This window comes from Pecten maximus, chromosome 7 (genome assembly GCF_902652985.1).
Source record: "Pecten maximus chromosome 7, xPecMax1.1, whole genome shotgun sequence".
Taxonomy (NCBI): domain Eukaryota; kingdom Metazoa; phylum Mollusca; class Bivalvia; order Pectinida; family Pectinidae; genus Pecten; species Pecten maximus.
Genome location: NC_047021.1, coordinates 41,041,017 through 41,064,361, shown reverse-complemented (window position 1 = coordinate 41,064,361; position 23,345 = coordinate 41,041,017). Strand labels below are relative to the sequence as shown.

Sequence of the window (23,345 nt, the reverse complement as noted above, 5' to 3'; positions counted from 1 at the left end):
CGTTACTGCAGTTTCAATAACATTATGACTATTAATCCTAAAAATACATTGTGGCAAAAAAGTCATTAGGCATGAAAATATGAAATTAAATCACCTTGGAAATAGGTTGGTTTACATCGTACAGAAAATATAAAGTAGTACGATGGTTGATTTAAGAATAATCTCAAAGACCTGCAAGTTAAACAGCAGTACATTATATTGATGGTTGTCTTCAAATCCAAGGGTTTCCAGGTTTTACCTTGCATCAATTCAATTGTTTAAATATCCATAATCATACCTTTTACCTTTTTATTGATTTGATTAACCATAAAAATCATGAACAGTATACAGGTTCAATTAAACATAGCTATATGTTAAAGAAACTACTTCTTTTTTACTCATCTACCACTTATCTAAGATTATTTTAATTGCATTTTGTTAAGCGCAAAGCAAATATTCTTTAAAACACTTCCCCTACTGGGAAATTTAAGTGAATGAAACTGAAACTGGTGACGTCTCCACATAGCCGGTGAAATCATTGCACTTTAAAACTAGGCGAGATATTCAATCCTCAAACTCACTTAAATCATTCTTGATCAGCCTACTTTAAGTCTGTTTGGATTTTTTTTTTTTTGTGTAGGAGAAATACAATATATCACAATGTCACCATCTTCTCTTTTCAATAACATTACTGTAATTTTACCTGTGGAATGCTATTTCTCCGAGCAGAGATCAGGCAGCTGACAGCATGTCACCCTGCTTAATCCTGTCACTGTCTACATAATGTTTCTTCAGAGTACGATGCTCTTCATCCATGCATAAACATCTGTAAAACCTAATACTGTATCATGGTATTACCCCCCCACCCACCCCCTGAAACCCGACAAGTACAGTACTTTTTGTTGTATACAATGTTTTAGTTATTGACTACTTTCATTGGATAACAATAAATCATCTTCATTGTGTAGATAATAATATCCACATACTGCACTAGACATCTCCCAGACAGATACCCGAGGAAGATGACATCCAACAACCTTTGACCCTGTGCATTATTACCTCCTTACTGGAGAGTTCTGATTGTGGTGTCACATGGTGCAACATAATGTGAGGAGATAAACTAACGAGGTATTTGCATGTCAAATCCAATTCATATATTAATTACTTTTGACAGGGTTGACACGTGTATAATGTTGTCAATTTGAACAGTATATACCTTGACCTTTGACCTTAAGATATATGTAAGCAAACTGTTACACAATGTACGTAGGACTGTATCGGAAGTAACTGAAAAACTTCAACAGTTGTAACATCTGTGAAGTAGGATACTGAATACATAGCACGAAACAACTGATTTCACATGTACATATCAAACAATCACTTACCCTTTCACATTGGTATGAAAGATTACAAGTGTTTTCCTGCCAGGGAAAAAATATCTTGAAATATTTAATCCGAAAAGAATTACTTTTTTCAATTTGTAATCACAGTTGTACAAATGATCCTTTTAACTTATAACAATATTAGTAAGGATTTAAAAGTTAAAGAGATATATTTGACATGACCCACACATTTCAAACTGCCATTTAAATTCTGCCAGGGATTAAAATCACCTGTACCACAAAAGAATATGAGAGCTAAAAGGCAGCTTAGTAAAAATATTGGCTTAGTTAAAATGGGAGTTATGTTGAGGACACAGTACTTAGAACACCTAGAATTCGCTATTGAGAATGAATTGTTAGAACAAAATTGACAATAAGATCCCATTGTGAATCTTCAAAATAAGGGGAGATAATCCACTATGACATCAAGGGAGACAATTTGGTGTGACAATAGTACAAGCCTGTGGCTCACATTGATTAAATAGTTCCTTGAGTGTTTACTCTTGTATTAGGCAGCATGTACAAATCATGAATCAATATGGTGGGCAAACAAGGAACAGGTGTGGGGTTATAAGACAAGAGTTGTCTGCCCTTTAAATGTTTTCCAACGCAAACAAAAGCATGTTCTGGGAACGTATGACAAATATGTAAGTAAACAGTTCATGATAACACAAACTTACAGCCATCTGTTTCGAGGAATTCTAGGTCAAATAATCATTGTAGAGTAAAAAAAAGAATCTTTATATATAAGAAGCTATAGGCTTACATTTCAAAGATTTAAAAAGAAAAAAAGAAAAAAAAGGGTTTTGCAACTTGTAAACAAAAAAGTGTGGTCTCCACGGTCAAGTGTGACCTCTACAGTCCAAGTGTGACCTTTACAGTCAAATGACCTCTATAGTCAAGTGTGACCTCTACAGTCCAAGTGTGACCTCTACAGTCCAAGTGTGACCTTTACAGTCAAGTGTGACCTCTGAATTCGAGTGTGACCCTTTCCCCCCTGTGTAGTGATTAGATCGACCATCAAGGTTATTTCCGGTAGGGAGATTAACTTGACAAGGAAAAAATCATTTCAAAGCTAAGCGCACCATCTTTCACACTCTTACTGACAAAACACTTGACGACTCTTCATTAACGCAGACAAGCTTATTTTGAACTATCCATTTTTCAAATAGTTTGTTGAATGGAGGCAATGCATGTTATTTTAGTCGAACTGAACCAACAGCAATACCTTTTACTATATATGCCTGAACCAAAACAGTATCATGAACACCCTCTACAGTAATTAGGGCGATAATCCCCTATCTCTGTAATGGTTTTATAGTTTTAGGGGGAAACTCAGTTGGGGCCCTGCTGCCAGCGATACCCAACTTTCTGTGGGAAAAAAACTTACTGAATGGAACCCCTTGTAACAGTTGACCGGTCATTGTACCATATACAGAGAGGATCGGCCATGTTTGTTCCAAACAAACTTTAAGGTATGAATACACCTCTGCCCCTACTATGGCTGATACGGTACATAAAAACTTCTCCAAAGCATCGTCACAATTTTTCTCTCTAAAAAATTGAGGATTTTATTTTTTTCAGAAATCATTCTATAATTTATTTTTTCTGTACAGGTTTTTTTTTTCCTTCCATCAATTTTCTCTATAATCTGTGAAGATACCACCTAAAGTACCATATAAAACACTATCGTAGTGAAATACCGAAATCACGCTGTACGATAAGTTTATGTACAGATAATCTCAAGTCTGTTTGGAGTGTTACAAAATTGTTATTTGTACTACAAATCATGTAGGTAGATGCTGCTATCTTAAGTCCATACTTCTAACTTAAACAAATTCATCGGTAAATTTAAGTCCTAGAAAATATCTATAAAATTTGGGTACTTTGGTTATCCAGTTATGTACAGGGCCCTGGGGATGCGGAAGTGATCTATGGATTAGGGGTAGCTGACTTGTTAATTGTAAATGCTGTCTGCTGTACTTTTGATAGCCCCACTGGTGAGTTGTATATAGACCAGTAGCTAAGTGGATCTTCTGTTTGCTTCCTACACCACTAATATTTCTCTAGTTTAGACAAACAAGGTTGCGGAGTAGCCAAAACACACACCGCCAATCACTGGCTGTGTTTGTACCTTATGATACTGTATCAGGCCACTGGGCAAAGTTTTGCCATAAAGTTTACCTTCTACGGAAGGTGAAAAACTAACTTATCTTCAAATAAGCTCCCTACCCTAGTGTAAAATTTAGTACCGTATTAACCTCAAACCACCCCTTTCCCTGGTGTAAAAGTTTAGGACCTTATTTATCCTCAAATAAGCCCCATACCCTAGTGTAAAAGTTTAATACTGTATTCATACTCAAATAAGCCCCATACCCTAGTGTAAAAGTTTAATAATGTATTAAATTTTCCTCAAACCACCCCCTTCCCTAATGAAAAAGTTTAGTACCGTATTTATCCTCAAATAAGCTCTCTTCCCTAGTGTAAAAGTTTAATACTGTATTCATACTCAAATAAGCCCCCTCTCCCAATGTAGAAGTTTAGTACCGTATTTATCCTCAAATAAGCTCTCTTCCCTAGTGTAAAAGTTTAGTACCGTATATATCCTCAAATAAGCTCTCTTCCCTAATGTAAAAGTTTAGTACCGTATTTATCCTCAAATAAGCTCTATTCCCTAATGTAAAAGTTTAGTACCGTATTTATCCTCAAATAAGCTCTCTTCCTTAGTGTAAAAGTTTAGTATTAAAGTTTTGGGAGCACTTTTCTGTGAACCACATTCAGCTTCAACTATTTCAAATTATCAGTGATTCTGCAAAAATGAATGCGCTTATTTATGAATAGGGGCTTATTTTTGGACATGGGCTTATTTTTTAACATGGGCTTATTTGTGGACAGAGGCTTTATGATGATTAATACAACAGTTCAACCTGACGAAATAAATCCATTACTGATATTCCGTTTAACTGAATTATTGAAAGTTTCCTTGAAATGCTTACTTTAAAAAAAACAGCTATACAACATCGCAAAACAGTTTTCATCCAATACAGACTAAAGTTATCAAAAGTTTTTATCTAATTTAGGTTAAAGTTGTCAAACACTTCACTCACTTAGGAGACCAAGCAGATGAACAAAAATTCTATAAAACCTCAATCTGACTTAAGACTATAAACCAGCCAGACTATGACAGGCTTATCAAAAAGCATGGGTGGTACAGCACCCATCTACAGATCTTTAAATGCCTCCTTGTAAAATTATGATGCATTTTCATCATAATTGCATGTCTACCATTATATTGGCCCCCTCTGGTGTCAGTGTTACTATGGTTACAGATGATTTTCAATGTCTACACCGCCCATTCTTTAATACACACACCTGTACGATACCGATTCAAAGTCTGGTTAGTTTCACGGCACAAAAAAGCGAGAAATTTCCATCGAAATTTTTACATGTTTCGTTACCAACCGAAAATGACTATGCAATGCTGGTTACTAGGAAGCTAATCGTGAATAATTGGATAAAAATCAGAAAAAGTCTTACAGAAAATGTGTCTCACCTGCACAATATCTACCATTGTGTGGCAGACGACATGCGCCGCCTGCATGGTAAAAATCTAAGTGTGGGAATCAATGCTAATTCCAGGCTGATTTACAGAAGCTGAAACATAACGACTCTTTTATTCCTGACGGATAAGAGAAGTGACAATACCGCCATATTGATTCTGGCAGAAGCAGTTGGCATAAGTCAAAATGTTTAGCAACTTCTTTAAGCTCCGGCTCTCCATGCGTTTCTAAAACGTCAGTATCCAGATGGAGCCGCTATGTAGGTGATGGCTCAGCTCCAAAACGGAGAGTTCCTATCTTTGACAAGTTGTTTTCTAGAAAAAAGTGTAAAAGGCACCTCCAACATTGAAGAGTTAGACATGTACAGATCAGTTCGGATCACCGAGGTTGAACATTTAAAACGATGGTGGTTATTTGTTTACATCAGCTATGAAGTGATCACCTTTTTTAACGTTTGGGAATCAAAGAAAATTCAGAGTGGCAGTCATTTCTTTTTTATAAGAAAATGAGTACAAACCCGATAGGTTTTATCCATTCGACACAGTATCTTATTTCTTAAATGCAAAATGACATATTTTTTGTCTAGTCTGTCGGAGATAGCTATCAGTGTACAGATGTTGTAAAGTCAACTAGGACATGACACACCAAGGCTATGGCCCCTGTATTCACTGACACACCAAGGCTATGGCCCCTGTATTCACTGACACACCAAGACTATGGCCCCTGTATTCACTGACACACCAAGGCTATGGCCCCCTGTATTCACCGACACACCAAGGCTATGGCCCATGTATTCACTGACACACCAAGGCTATGGCCCCTGTATTCACTGACACACCAAGGCTATGGCCCATGTATTCACCGACACACCAATGCTATGGCCCCTGTATTCACTGACACACCAATGCTATGGCCCCTGTATTCACTGACACACCAAGGCTATGGCCCCCTGTATTCACCGACACACCAAGGCTATGGCCCCTGTATTCACAGACACACCAAGGCTATGGCCCGTGTATTCACTGACACACCAAGGCTAAGGCCCCACAAGGCTATGGCCCGGTATTCACTGACACACCAAGGCTATGGCCCCACAAGGCTATGGCCCGTGTATTCACTGACACACCAAGGCTATGGCCCCTGTATTCACTGACCCACCAAGGCTATGGCCCCCTGTATTCACAGACACACCAAGGCTATGGCCCGTGTATCCGTGTATTCACTGACACACCAAGGCTAAGGCCCCACAAGGCTATGGCCCGTGTATTCACTGACACACCAAGGCTATGGCCCCACAAGGCTATGGCCCGTGTATTCACTGACACACCAAGGCTATGGCCCCACAAGGCTATGGCCCGTGTATTCACTGACACACCAAGGCTAAGGCCCCACAAGGCTATGGCCCGTGTATTCACTGACACACCAAGGCTATGGCCCCACAAGGCTATGGCCCGTGTATTCACTGACACACCAAGGCTATGGCCCCACAAGGCTATGGCCCGTGTATTCACTGACACACCAAGGCTAAGGCCCCACAAGGCTATGGCCCGTGTATTCACTGACACACCAAGGCTATGGCCCCACAAGGCTATGGCCCCTGTATTCACTAACACCAAGGCTATGGCCCCTGTATTCACTGACACACCAAGGCTATCGCCCGTGTATTCATGGACACACCAAGGCTATGGCCCGTGTATTCACAGACACACCAAGGCTATGACCCCTGTATTCACTGACACACCAAGGCTATGGCCCGTGTATTCACAGACATACCAAGGTTACAGCCCGTGTATTCACTAACACCAAGGCTATGGCCCGTGTATTCACTAACACCAAGGCTATGGCCCCTGTATTCACTGACAAACCAAGGCTATGGCCCCTGTATTCACTGACACACCAAGGCTATGGCCCGTATATTCACTGACACACCAAGGCTATGGCCCCTGTATTCACTGACACACCAAGGCTATGGCCCGTGTATTCACAGACATACCAAGGTTACAGCCCATGTATTCACTAACACCAAGGCTATGGCCCGTGTATTCACTAACACCAAGGCTATGGCCCCTGTATTCACTGACAAACCAAGGCTATGGCCCCTGTATTCACTGACACACCAAGGCTATGGCCCGTGTATTCACTGACACACCAAGGCTATGGCCCCACAAGGCTATGGCCCCTGTATTCACTGACACACCAAGGCTATGACCCCTGTATTCACTGACACACCAAGGCTATGGCCCGTATATTCATGGACACACCAAGGCTATGGCCCCTGTATTCACTAACACACCAAGGCTATGGCCCCTGTATTTACTGACACACCAAGGCTATGGCCCCTGTATTCACTGACACACCAAGGCTATGGCCCCTGTATTCACTGACACACCAAGGCTATGGCCCCTGTATTCACTGACACACCAAGGCTATGGCCCCCTGTATTCACCGACACACCAATGCTATGGCCCCACAAGGCTATGGCCCCTGTATTCACTGACACACCAAGGCTATGGCCCCTGTATTCACTGACACACCAATGCTATGGCCCCCTGTATTCACTGACACACCAATGCTATGGCCCCTGTATTCACTGACACACCAAGGCTATGGCCCCTGTATTCACTGACACACCAAGGCTATGGCCCCTGTATTCACTGACACACCAAGGCTATCACCCGTATATTCATGGACACACCAAGGCTATGGCCCCTGTATTCACTGACACGCCAAGGCTATGGCCCCTGTATTCACTGACACACCAAGGCTATGGCCCCTGTATTCACAGACACGCCAAGGCTATGGCCCCTGTATTCACTGACACACCAAGGCTACCAGGCCCCTGTATTCACTGAAACACCAAGGCTATGGCCCGTGTATTCACTGACACACCAAGGCTACGGCCCCTGTATTCACTGACACACCAAGGCTTTGGCCCCTGTATTCACTGACACACCAAGGCTATGGCCCCTGTATTCACTGACAAACCAAGGTTACCAGGCCCCTGTATTCACTAATACACCAAGGCTATGACCCCCGTATTCACTGACCCATTAAGGCTAACAAGTATAATTTGATATAAATGAAAATACATTGGATTAAATCTACAATAACAGAATCAGAGTTAAATCTGTCCAATCAAAAACTGCGAAAGAAGAATCAAATGGCTAGGGTTTTTTTTTGTTGCTTTTTCCCCCCAAGAAAACTGTTTTTTCTAATTTGTTACAGTTTTTCATTTTTACACAATTAAAAAACATTTCTGAGCGATAACAAATTGTTTACATTAAACAGAACTCGTGGAATCCAGGTATCTTTGAATTATTTCAGCCCTAGATGTTTAATTTGCTCCTGACAATTTAACAATAGTAAAACACTGCACATGATGATAACAAGTAGGTGTAATGCTAAAGTTGCCAGAAAAATCTGGCATCGTAGCTTTCATTCACATACTCATTAGAAAATACAGATTTAGGTCACAAAACGTGTTTCTCTGAGGCAAACATATGGACGAAGAGTGCAGAAAATCTAGAAACCATACACCCTTTCAGAAAATCATATTTGAAATGATATTCTGAATAATCAAGGAAATCTGTTGTGGCAAATTGCCAAACAAACATCACTTAGGAACAAACTAACTGCTACAGTGCACTGCAGAAATGTGTAAAATATCAGATATTACGATAATTCTTGTTTTAGAATCGCTGATGAATCAACAATCAGAGGGTCTTTCAGAAAACATGAAACATGATTTTGTAGCATAATTGGACTTGGCTGGACGCTGGTAAAGCGTCCGTCTAGAGTCTAGAGGTCCCGGTTCAATTCCGGTCTGATCATTGAATTTTCCTCTCCGATTTCATTTGACATCCAACTAATTACCCAATGAGGTGGTAAAGGGTCTCGTGTGTGTCTTCGAGGTTGAAGACTTTGTTGAAGGAGAGAGGAATGTAGCAGAACTGGACAGGGCTGAATGCCGATGACCAGGTAGCTTAAATGGTTAGAGCATTCGTCTAAGAGTTCGGAGGTCCTTGGTTCGAGTCTGCTCATTGCATTTTTTATCTCCCGTTACAATTTTATCAATAGTTTATTTCTCTCACAACTGTTCTGAGATTTAACATAAAAAGCTTACAACTTTCTGACATTCTGACAGACTTATAACTTCTTTTGTTTGATCATGATGTAAAACACTCTGAATACATCTCAAAAAGTTAAAGTTGATGATTATAGAATTCTTTCTCTCTGGCAATTTCATCCAAATCCAATTTCATATTCAAATGATAATCAGAATGTTGAATTGTGTATGTCTAATATCAAATTCACTGAATGTGCTTAATTCTTTTTAAAAAAATTGTAGACAGGAGGTTCATGGATTACAAATTTTCAACTTGTTTCATAAATTTGATATCAATTAAGATAAATATGCAAATATGATATCTAAATTGAAACCTTTTATTACAATTTTTCATTATTTTTCATCAAAACCAGAAATCAAAACAATAATATTTCATAATTTCATCTGAATAATTATGTAATTATTCTTCATACTATATATAATTTTAATACATATTTTTTCTAACACCTTGAACCCAAACTTCTCTCTGCTGTAATTATCAGACACGGACCATTCCACACGACTTTAACCTTTTGTAATGATTATCACACATAGTGCTGACACAATATCTGTTTGAGCGATAATTAATGAAAGCATGTACAAGGAATTATCCAGTGTTATAGGGGTCTTATCACTAATTTCTTGCATCAGCCAATTTTATGCATATTACCGATGAATCAAATGACGCCATGTCGGCCATTATAAGGTATGTGTGTAGAAGTCTGTGAGCATTGCCTCACTGACCAAGATCCAGCTTTGTTAGCTTTAAAATAAAAAATAAAAAATTAAAAAAAAATAAAAAAATTCTTTTATTTTTTTTCAATCTCTCACAATTCCATATAATTTAACTTGAAGACTTAAGATCTTTGCCCTAAAGACGAAATATCAAATTTTTTAAGATATTTTTCCCCGAAACCTAAATCAATTTCGAACATGAAAAACTAACCAGCCACACACTTAGACAAGACAGGTTCGATACGTATCTACCACATGGTTGAACAGTTGTATGCTTGCTTTTCTCATTCCCTAACTACGCTTTGAAGTTCCGTTAAGGTTTTTAATCCTGGCCAGAAAACAGAATGTAAACTGTTGGTAGAGTATTTGGACAGCACACTTTATGATTACCCTGGCTCCGTACCTGTTTTCCGAAACATAAACAGTTCCTTCCTCCAATATATATATATAACATTCCTCCACACGGAGAGGTTTTTAACAATCACTTTTTCATCTTTTACTGCAATTCTTCTTCAAATGAATCATCAACCTAGTACATGAAAATTTCCAGTCATTTTTCACGTGAATCTCACTCTTAAAGAACTACAAAGATATTGTTTCATATTGTAGTTGGGTTTTGGGTTGTGGGTTTTGGGTTGTGGGTTTTGGGTTGTGGGTTGTGGGTTTGGGGTAGGGGTTCGGGGTAGGGGTTTTGGGGTTGGGGGTTGGGGGTTGGGTTTTGGGAGTAGGGGGTTGGGAGTTATGTGGGTTGGGAGGTAGAGAGGAATATGGGGCAGGAAGCAGGGATGAGAGAAACTATGTAGGATATGTTTGGTACCACATGAGGTGTAATTATTGTAACCTGTAGCAGACATAGGGAGGGAGAGAAGGGAGGAGGGAAGAAGGACAAGATAAGGGAGGAAAGGAGGAATCCAAAGGAGGGACATATAGAAGGAGGGAGAAATGGAAGGGAGGAGGGAAGGAGGACAAGATGAAGGGAGGAAAGGAGGGAGGAATGAAAAAGAGGAATTGAAAGGAGGGGCATATAGAAGGAGGGAGAGTTGGAAGGGAGGAGGAAACCAGAGAATGAATGAGAACAATAAAGAGAGGGAGAAAAAACAAAGAAAGAGAGGGAAGGGAGGAGGGAACACTGGGAAGATATAAGGGAGGGGAAGAGGGAGGAGAAGAGGAGGGAAGGTGGGATATAATATCTGGGGTATGTATGGTACAGACTGAAGCAGTAATCATTGTAACCTGTGGCAGACATTCTTACACTGCTCAGAGTTATCTTATGAATTAACTAATACCAGGATTCTCTCGTAAGAAACATTTCCATCAATTCTGTATTTATTAATTACTTACGTTTAACAAGAAGAAATTTATTGTCACTTCTGATACTTTTATCCCATTAGTTAAAAGTTTCTGTACACTGAACACTCTACACAACAGTCCAGGTCCCACTGTATAAATTACTGTGTAATCCTGTATAATCTGGACACCTGTATAAACCAGACAACTAGGTCCCACTGTATACATTTCTGTATAACCCTGTATAATCTTGACACCTGTATAAACCAGACAACTAGGTCCTACTGTATACATTTCTATGTAACCCTGTATAATCTGAACACCTGTATAAACCAGACAACTAGGTCCTTCTGTATACATTTCTATGTAACCCTGTACAATCTGGACACCTGTAAAAACCAGACAACTAGGTCCACTGTCTACATTTCTATGTAACCCTGTAAAATCTGGACACCTGTATAAACCAGACAACTAGGTCCCACTGTATACATTTCTATATAACCCTGTATAATCTGGACACCTGTATAAACCAGACAACTAGGTCCAACTGTATACATTTCTATGTAACCCTGTATAATCTGGATACCTGTATAAACCAGACAACTAGGTCCCACTGTATACATTTCTATATTAACCCTGTATAATCTGGACACCTGTATAAACCAGACAACTAGGTCCTACTGTATACATTTCTATGTAACCGTGTATAATCTGGATACCTGTATAAACCAGACAACTAGGTCCCACTGTATACATTTCTATGTAACCCTGTATACTCTGGACACCTGTATAAACCAGACAACTAGGTCCTACTGTATATATTTCTATGTAACCCTGTATAATCTGGATACCTGTATAAACTAGACAACTAGGTCCCACTGTATACATTTCTATGTAACCCTGTATACTCTGGACACCTGTATAAACCAGACAACTAGGTCCTACTGAATATATATCTATGTAACCCTGTATACTCTGGACACCTGTATAAACCAGACAACTAGGTCCTTCTGTACACATTTCTATGTAACCCTGTATAATCTGGACACCTGTATAAACCAGACAACTAGGTCCCACTATGTACAGTTTTATGTAACCCTGTATAATCTGGACACCTGTATAAACCAGACAACTAGGTCCTTCTGTACACATTTCTATGTAACCCTGTATAATCTGGACACCTGTATAAACCAGACAACTAGGTCCTTCTGTACACATTTCTATGTAGCCCTGTATAATCTGGACACCTGTATAAACCAGACAACTAGGTCCCACTGTATACATTTCTATGTAACCCTGTATAATCTGGACACCTGTATAAACCAGACAACTAGGTCCTTCTGTACACATTTCTATGTAACCCTGTATAATCTGGTCACCTGTATAAACCAGACAACTAGGTCCTACTGTATACATTTCTATGTAACCCTGTATAATCTGGATACCTGTATAAACCAGACAACTAGGTCCTCCTCTATACATTTCTATGTAACCCTGTATAATCTGGATACCTGTATAAACCAGACCTTCAACAAAGCCTAAGCATGCATTTTCACACAAACCTTCTCTAATCAAGGACCTGTACATTCAGACCATAGATTGTTTCACTTAACTTTTGTGCTGCTGTAAGCTTACCATACTTGTGTTGGATATGCAAATATCACTGTGTTAATATACAGTCCAGGATAATTGTGTAAAAGATGGCCTCCTCACTATGAATGTGTAGCGAGGCATTTCATGTGAGAACTAAATATGCTTTTTATTACCGTTCTGACATATTGTTGACCATGTGTAAATAAAAATATAATTTATGACCAATATGTGTGTATAAATCTGGGCATTTATGTGAAACTGCATGATGATATATCATGCCAAGTTTTTTTTTTTTTTTTTTGAAGGTCACTGGTTCAAAAGAGTTCAAAGATCAGCAGGATGTTTCTACAGTGCAGTATCCAGGCGCTACGCTAAGACGGTATCATCACTAAGAACATGATGAGCATGCCGACCAAGCAGGCCTCTTGATCCCCCTAGGACACATATAGCAGCCCCAAAACTCCTCTTGGATTCAAGTAGGGCCTGTCATGTGTTGTCTAGTGCTGGCAGATGGCTGTTTTATGTTGGTTAGCAAGCTCTGAGCATCTTCAGTCATCCAACAGCTCCCATTACACATACTGCCTCTAAGTTCCACTCCCTGGCCGACTTGCCCATGTAAAGTTCCTTATTTCTGTGTCACTGCTATTTTTACGCAGAATGAGAACAGAAGCGGGTCAGCAGGATTAATCAAAATGTTTTCAATCAGAAAAATCCAAATGCTTAAAGACAAACTAATTACTCTTCAAAAATCCCAATGAACGCATTTAATAATTTACACCAAACTCTGACGGTACAAGAAGTCGCAATTAGATTAAAGACTTTTCAGAGAAATGTTTGTAGAGAAATGTTTTCTGATAAAAAGCAGGATTTTAGATTTTAGACAAATGTTTTCTGATAAAATGTATGATTTTAGATTTCAAACAAATGTTTTCTGATGAAATGTATAATTTTAGATTTCAAACAAATGTTTTCCTGACAAAATGCTTGATTTGAGATTTCAGACAAATGTTTTCTGGTTAAATACAGGATTCGAAAGTTGTTAACATTTTATTCTCTTTAAGGCAGACGTAGTTGATGCTGACTTGAGCTTCATCTTAATCCTAGAGTCGACGAAATGTAATAACTTACTGAGAAACATCCTGCTTTTGGGATTATGATGTGTTTACAGTTTCCTCTTTCAACCCCCCCCCCCCCCCCCCCCACCCCTCCATCCCCCCTCCTCCCCAATTCCCAATTTCCCCAAAAACTGTTTTGAAACAACATGGCTGCCCTCCTCCAATAGACATATTACACTTTTTTCAATCAAAGTGCTCGTTTTACAATGTTTAATTTTACCATTAAATAAATTTTTAAAAATACAGAAAACCTGACAAAACAATTAAAATCTGAACATGTGATAATTAAACAGACAAAAAAAAGAGATTATTTTTCTTCCTTTTTGATGTCTTACAAAAATGTTAATGCAATGAATTATTTTTTCATGGGACCAAATAAGATTTTTGCGAAAATATTCAGACAATTTTCGGCAGGAGTGTCAGAGATAGTTGTCTATAATCTAATTAATACAATGTTAGTGTACAATGTGATATTGACACTAGTGCTTTCCGATTCTTGTAAGACTGGCACTGACAAATGGACTTGTGTGATCTCTAGTTATATCAACTAAGTGCTGTGTATTCTTCATGTTTCTCCATGTCTCTGACTAAACCTCTCTCTAGCGAGCTCTCCAGCTTCTGTGTGTGAAAACCACAAAAACTCCTCAAGTGCTGGTAAGCGGGACCAGATGTATAGACTACGAGTGGCCCCGCCCCCTGTGTCAGCGGATAAGTCTTATAACCCTACAATAAGAACCTGGGCAGTATTACTTAAACATTTAGAATTAATGAGAAAGCTACATGATAATCAGAGCCATGCCAGTAAACCAATATGGCCGCCCTGAACACTGACACCTTAGAAACACCTAGAATCTGCAGTAAGGTGATGTTAATGTGGATACCGCAGATTTCCAATTTCAGACTTTGTCGTTTAGTATGATCTAGGCTACATTCCTATGTCCAGGTGCAGTAAACGAGGAAACAAGTTATGATAGACCTCCTGCATGCTCGGCCACTATATTGTTACCGTGACTACCATATGTATCGGCCAGGTAACTTCCTGAGTTACAGAGATAATTACATTTGTCAGGCACTACAAAAGGACAAAAAAGGCTCCCCCACCTCCCCGTTGATCAACAGAAATGGAAAGCAAATGTTGCTTATATGAAATAATGATATTTTCAAGCGAAGATAAATGGCTGAATTTGTTGATACATTGATCAATTAACTGTAATTCAACTGTGATCAGCACCTGTATCTCGAACAACCACTGACTGTATGTATCAGATGATGATGATGATGATGATGAGGAGGAGGAGGAGGAGGAGGAGGAGGAAAAGGGATCTATATGTACTTTCTATCAGACATGGTGACATCAGTTCACCTCTTGAACTGTTTGGACCCAACCTTCTATCAGATGGCTTTCCTCAGACTTGTTCATGTCTTTTTCAGCAGCACTTTCCTCAATGATATAATTACGTTCATACAAAATTAAATCACTACGGCCAAAACAAAATCATGAATTCTTGACCCCGGATGTCTCAGTCTGGAGCGGAGCCGAGATTAGTCTATTTCGGGTGTTTGGGAGGCGAGATGGTAATCCAGTGTAGCTGATCAATGTCTAAACCTTAATTCCGTGTGTCTGTCTGCCATTCTCATCCCTACCACGATACAGGCCCCCACAATTATCACAGATCTTCCACTGGTCAAGTCCTATCTGGGTAGAATCTTAATGACTTACCTGTTCTGGTTTAAGTCCAGGTGGTACCCAGGTGTATTCCTCCAGCGGACATCCACTGTCATCATCAGATGTGGAGTTGCGTTTTGTGTCGTGGATCAGACGCTGGAGGCTGCGTTCCTGGTCCCCGGTACTGGTCATGTCATGGGTCTCCGGCGGACATTTGCAATGTTTACATATTTTTCTGGAAAGACAGAAAAACAAAATTCATGAGAAAACAAAACACAAACAAAAGTCCACTAAATTTAACCAATATTATCTGAAATGATAATACTTCTGAAAGTTCTATTTATAGCTACGTATACACCCACAAAGACTTTTGACATACATGTAAATACTCGGGTAGATCCAAAATGCTCTTGCCAAGAAAAAAACATATTCATTCATTCATTCATTCACTTTCTCATTCTTTCATTGAATGTAAAAATGTTCCCCTATCTTATGAAACACAAAAAATAGCACGACTCTACCGATTCAAACATATACACGACTACCGATTCAAACATATACACGACTACCGATTCAAACATATACACGACTCTACCAATTCAAACATACAGCTTACATAATAGCACTGTATAAAATGCATGAATGCAGAATGGGATCCACAATAATGTCCAGTCCTGCAGGGATAGCTGACTATCTATTGTATCCCAATCAATTACATTATATAGTCAACATCCTGCATAAGCTACGAGCTCTGATAACACAATATACATATAGTTCACACATGCCGAGGGAGAATCGGGCAAAATGCCTTCATGTTCCATTCATCTAAACAAAATATATATATAAAATTGTAGGCCTTTGGTATAGATTATATCTACTCTGATCTACATGTATTGTAGAAATCCAATGGTAATGATAGGGTTTCGCTTAAATGTTCATCCTTTGGAATTTCATTTGCAAAAACCACGTATGTAGAAAGGCGGCTGTTTTCTGCAAACAAAGCCTTAATTAATATTGCTGAGCCAGCAAGAAATTAGAGACTCCATTCTACAACGATCGTTCTACTACATAGTAAAAAATAGACATATTCACGTGTTCTTCAGATTTGGTTGTTTCCGTAATTATCAGTCGCCCTTTTCAGTCTCCGGGATTATTTTTATTCAAAAGATTCTGACATTATCATGTAATTTAAAAATCAACAAACTAAATCTTTCATTTCAATGAAATCTCTACGGGAGAATACCTTTAATTCTAATCAGCCACGATAGCATTGAACAATTGCACAGTATCATTGCAACATTGAAGAGTTCCTTTGAGTTTCATGCAGCATCTCCTGCTGTGACAAAAACAGGAAGTAGGCTTTAGGGCATAAAAACATGGTCATTTAATGTTCCATGGCGCCTAACATGTTGTCACGGCAACACAGAGGCACACCTATGCAATACTTCACTTCACACCAGAGAGTTTTCCGAGCAAGTTTACACATCACACGTCTCTCCATTGTGAGATTTTATCAACTGACAATATATATATATATATATTACGAATCTCAAAGGACTCTAACACTACATTCTAACACACTTATAAAAGTGAGCTTTCATCACCAGAGATTGGGTGGTAATTCATTAGTATATAACATATTAACTTCAATATATCCTTGGTTTCGTTCCAAAACTCATCTGAAATATACATTATCTATATATGTCAACGTTAGCTGGAGAAGGTGGAAAGTTAACATGTGCACTTTCTACATCGTATTAATGCCGTAAATGATATTGCTTTTAGGAATTCTTCAGTAACAGGTTTTCCGTTAGTTAATCAGATGCGCGACTGTCCTGTGATTTTAGGTTTTATCGGCCTTTAAAAAGTCGGGTAATTTTTTTTTTCTATCTGTGCTTAAAGCTGCCATGAAGAGAGCTTCAACAGAAAACTCCATTAGTTCAATAGGAGACAACATGGAGACAAACATGAAGATCTGTGGTATCGCCTCTCACCATGGACTCAAAGATGTCCTGAGGTTACAGCCTGTATGGAATGAGGAATGGTGCGTGTTGGATAAAATCTCCTCCGAGTATGGAGTGTTCACCGATACAGAAAACCATTCTTTAGAACATCACTTTCTTCATGTTTTAACACAAAATTGTCACACAGAACAAATAAACACAATGCCTCTTGAGGGAACAAGTGTTCAATGTCGCCAAAACATTTTATGTTCAAATGTGTGTTCAACTGTGGATTTTAGAGATCTGTTGTGATGATAACGTAATTAAGCCTAATTAAGAAAAGTCTGCATTTGTTTGAAGTCATACCTTCAGTTTAATTTACATTTGAAAAAAATATTTAGTGAGAATGAACAAGAGCTGTCAAAAAAAAACATAGTTCGCTGAATGGGTTAAAATGCGGATTTAGTTTTTATATGTAGGTCAAAGGTCACGGTCAAGGTCAACAGGTCAACAGGTCCACAAATGCAGTACCAACAGAAATGTCTTGTCACAAGGAATATACATGTCTAATAAGAAACCCCTATCTCCTAGGGTTAACAAACTGTGGCAAAGGTCGCTGTAAAGGTCAACAAATGTAGCACCAATGGACAGGTCTTGTCACAAGGAACACACATATCAAATACCTATAATCTGTATCCACATAAGTATTGATACAAAACTTTTACTAAATAACTGATGACAAAACTGCCCTTGATTTTAATAACTGATGACAGAAATTAACGTAATTTTAATAATTGATGAAAGAACTGCATGTAATTTTAATAATTGATGAAAGAACGGCATGTGATTTTAATAATTGATGACAGAAAAGAGCGAAAATTTTAATAATTGATGAAAGAACTGTATGTGATTTTAATGGTTGATGACAGAACTGCATTAGAGGTCTTCATAACTTGGATAAGTATCGACTGAGAAATATGTCTGAACACTGCAATAGTCATGACCTTTTGGCATTCAATAAAACCCAGTCCATTACAATGATTGTATAGAATGCTGTCACCTTTCACCAGCCTTTCAACTGTACACATGAAACATACATCTAATGGAACTCCCAGGTATAAGTCACCGCAGTCTTAATCAGAACCATAAACTACATAATTCTAACTAATAATGCATTTTAACAAAAATTTGATCGTCCTTTTTTATTTAACTATTTAAATATGTTGATATCTAAAAACTTCCCTTGGTAATTCAAGGACTCCCAATTTTTGTTTCGACATTTTCACGTTTGATATTAACACCTTCATGAATATTTCAAATCGGACATGAATGCCATTTACACCATTACCTAGTATTGATTGAGGCAGACGAGAAAGTGCCAACTGATGCAGCCCCATTCACCAAGATCTCTGTCGATAAACATAGCCCATACAGTTAGACACTCTTCTGCCACAACCAAATAGACGAAAACCCCGAAACTAATTGCTGCTCTTTTTATAGCATGAAATAAATGCAAAAGATGATGGAAATGTATAGAAGAAATTTCCAGAGCAGCAACAAATTATACGGAATATGAAGGGCGAAAAATATTCTACCGAATTTTGATGAGATTAGACTTCAGTGCGGGACTGCTCCTTGCATGCTTATGAGTCGGTGATTAAGACCGAAAATGCAAATATCATACAAAAATGACGGCAGTAAATATGACATTCAATTTACCTCAATATGCCCAGCTACAAGTAGCTCTTATCAGCAACAACTGCATCAATTAGGCAGAACTCTATGCCAGAATATCGGCAGTATTCCCAAAAGGCTTCATGTATTGAGGAAAACAGCACAAAACTACATTTGCATGACCATAGCTGAATGTCAAGCTAAAGGTCTAAACTTACTCTAAATGAAAATGTATTTGTTTTTATGGTAATAACTCCTACATGGACATGGATTATCCTCTCAGGAACCGAAGCTATAATTTAGTATTGGCTGGCCGGATCGACGACGGAACAATCCGCCGGAGATAAAGACACAAGGTTGCAGACAGGGAACAGAGAACACAAACAACGATTTCTAGTTCATTTAAAATCAGAAAATTGACTGAATGAGCTCTTGTTTAAATTGATTAGGGAACTGGGGTTGAATAGAGAGAACATTTGATGTGTTTCGTTACTTCTTGTCCGTTTGATAGACTGCCATTGGCTGGCCTTTGAATGGGAAGTCAACACAACAATTGGCCATTACAATGAACACTTAGGGACTACTTGCCACAGAAACCATGGCAACAGAAATTTGTTTATTGTGCCAAAAAGGATTTTTTTTCAAGTGTAGTTCAATATTGTTATCAATATCGAGGGGAAAACAGCACATTCAAAGTCCATCAAAGTCATTTGTTTCTCATACTTAATGTCTTTTGAGTGTTGACTGTGGATCCCGAAATTTTGTTGAAGGCTTTGTTATGCTAGGACTGCCTGAACAACACTTTCAAATAAAAGAATCTACAATGTCCAACAGCCATTTAATGCAATTTCAAGAACATTCTCCCGGAGATGAATACCATCTGTTTTTTGTACCAAACATGTTTATGTGAAATTAAGTGGACTTTTTTTGAGAGTATCATGATCATGCAACAGCTCCCGTTGAATCATAGAGATGGCGATGTCTTGAGAAATGTACTGTTACTGGATGGTAAGGTGCTCCGATACCCTGCCCTCCCCAAGGGAAACCCTTAAAAATGTCCAGGAAAACAATAAAAAAAAAAACAACAACAAGAATACCGACATACTTCAAACTCAAAATTGAAAAAATATAAAAAAATTATTAATTATTTTTTTTAGATACACTTGCATCACATTGACCCTTAAGAAAGTAAAAGGAGAATAAGCCCAGGCATTACAAAAGAGTAAGTATCTTCTGCCTCATCAATGAAACCAAGCAGTCAAAAGATTTTCAATAAATCTAAGATGATGGATTCTCATAAAAAAATAAAATAAAAAGATTTTGAAAGTAAAAATTTTAATAGCTATACATATTAATTAAAGGTACTTATGGTAATATCTTTTTTATCAATTGTTAAAATCACATTATATTAAAGATAAGTGTAATACAAGTTTTCATTGTTAGTTCAAACATCTCTCCTGAGTATCCTATACAAATTCAATATTCTGTTTTCGACAAACTGTGTTGCTTTCCCAAAGAAAATTAATGTGTTTGAAGGTATAACAGTCAAATGAATTTGAGAAAATTAAATTGATCTTGTAACTCGACTTTACATCACATATACTTTCCTTTATGAATTTTGACATGAAACAAAAATCAAAGTACTGAAAGTACTGTAGGAGGCGTTAGTCAGATGTAAAAGGAGATATTTGAAATAAAGCAAGAATATAAATTAAACTGATATCAACATGACTAAACATTTCCACTTAAGTGTGTCAAACCAACCGGACATAATGGTTTTCACAGTCCTGATGAATGTAATGGTTTAGACTGTTCCGATATACATAATGGTTTTAACCATCTTAAAGTTTCAAACCTACTTCTAAAAGTAGTTAAACATTTCTTATTTCAATCAAACCTTTACTTAAGAAGTCAAACATTTTAAATTGTTTTCAAATCGACTTCTACTTAGGTACATGTCATTAACATTCATACTTTAAACCATCTTTTATATTTAAGTAGTTCAAAATTTGCATTTATGTGTTTAAAACAAACTTATATTTTATAGGCCTGGGTATTAGAAATGTCGAAACAATATGATATGCATTTCGATATGTTATAACAATACACGATATGTATTGAAAATACAGGGAGTGTCTGCTACTTTTTTTGTTGAAAGTGTGCAATGTCTTTCAATATCTTGTAAACAAAATTGTTTATTCCTTTCTATTTTGATCTTAGAATAATATCAAAATTAGATTGACGGCTTTTAAAAGTTATTACACTTTTTTTTCAACAAAGACCTCATTTGTTAAGGACAATTATTTTAAAATTAGATATCAATTACATCTATTTTAATAGATCCAATGTCAATATTAACAATAAACTGTGATTTGTGATTTGTTGCTTTTTAATTTACCACCAAGATGTAGATAATAGCCTAGTAGCTATAGGTACTGTATATAAATATACAGCGTTTTACATGCAAAATATTGAAGAAAACTTTCATATTTGATATCAATTCAATATGATTGTATAAGTCCCTTGGGGTGGGGAAAGAACCCTGGGCCTATTTTTACATCAGGATTGTGTTCATCTCTTGGTCAATTTGGCTTAATTGACATAAATAACTTCTTCTCTGAAACTAAGCAATCGATATAGCTCATACTTGACTGGTAGCATCATTTTGGGTAGGGATTCAAAATTGTAAAAATGGTGGGGTTGACCCCTGGGGGGGCAGGGTCAAAAGGGGTCAATTGGTTTCTCTGAAACTAAGTTATGGATATAACTCACATTGGTCTGGTAGCAATCCCTATGGGGTTGTACCCAAAGTCAATTTCATTTCATGGATTAATTGCACAATTTGGTATAAAACCTACATTTGTATGGTAGCATGGTTATGGGGTGGGTATTCAAAATTGTACGAATGTTGGGGTTAACCTCCCGGGGGCTGAAGGATGGGACCAAAATAGGTCAATTTCGCTAAATTGACATTTTTAGAATAACAATAAACCAATGTACATGTACCCATATAAAATGCTTATGATATATTGACATAGAAATACCAGCGACAAATTAACTTAAGCATCATTCTTGTTTCATATCTCATAAAACCAGGTGAGCGATACAGGCCCTCTGGGCCTCTTGTTTTATCTGTGAAACCATTCAGATCCCAACTCCATAATCTTGCTGGACACCCCTTTTGAGCCAACAATTGAATTGCAATTTATGGATAATTTTTAATTTTGGCAAGAAAACATTCTTTAAAGGGCATGTCTGCATCATTTTTAATAATTTGCCCTTGAAACTTCGCACACACCTTCATAAGAGCCGGTTCTTTAAAATGTGAATGAAGGTCATGGTCAGAGAGATAAACTCAATATTTGTAGCCAGTCACACATGTTACATGTATCTGTTTGCCAAATATCCAGCCTTTATGTGTATGTGCAGTTTTGGGTCATTTTTTCATTTTGGTAGGAATTTCTTTTTAAAAGTGCCATATCTGCGTCATTTTGATTATTTGACCTTGATACATTGCACACACCTTTAAAAGGGCCGATTCTTTAAAATGTGACCCAAATTAATAATTTTGAAAGAACTTTGAATTTTTTTCATCATTTGACCCCCGTGACCTTGAATGAAGGTCAAGTTCAAATATAAGTATAACATTTGTAGCCAGCCATACGTTATCGATGCGCCAAACATCAAGCCTTCATGTGTATATAGATAAAAGAGCAGAAACCTTTATTCTGCAATTTTGGATTATTATTTAATTTTGGCTGGAGAAAATAGCTTTATGATTCTTTTCCAAGTGCCATATCTTTCTGCCTTATTTTTATCTGATGACAATAAAATATGCACATTCTGTTTCAGTGGACTATGTTCTTTCATATGAAATGAAAAAAATAATCAATTTGAGATTTTTATTTTTGACATTCGAACCCATAACAAGTCGTTGGCCTTGACATTCTCTGACAATATGTCATTGAGAAAAGTTTGCCCTAACCACGTGCTAACCAATTTCCAAAGAAAATGAAACAAATTATGCTAAAATATGTGTGATGAGTTTCCTATATAAACTATAGTAAAATGTATCCTCTCCCCAGGGAGAATGCGACACATAGGGGGCCATGAAATTAACAATTTTGATAAAACAGCTTAAGAACCTTTTGTACACCATTCTGCGATATCTTGGTCTTAAGAAGAAGACCGACGCATGACGACAGATCAAATTATAATGGTGTATATTATGAGCTGAATGTCAAAGGATTGTAAACTCTGTACAAATTGTATTATATTATCAGGCAGTCAGCCTAAATGTATGTTT

The 23,345-nt window shown here is 37.6% G+C and overlaps 1 protein-coding gene across 1 annotated transcript in view; it reads right to left on the bottom strand.

The window, feature by feature from the left end:
- LOC117330855 (prickle-like protein 2) overlaps positions 1-23,345 on the bottom strand; it is a 97,146-nt gene that overhangs the window by 21,388 nt on the left and 52,413 nt on the right. The window contains 1 exon segment of the mRNA XM_033889384.1: positions 15,477-15,657. Within this exon segment, the coding sequence (XP_033745275.1) occupies positions 15,477-15,657 (181 nt within the window).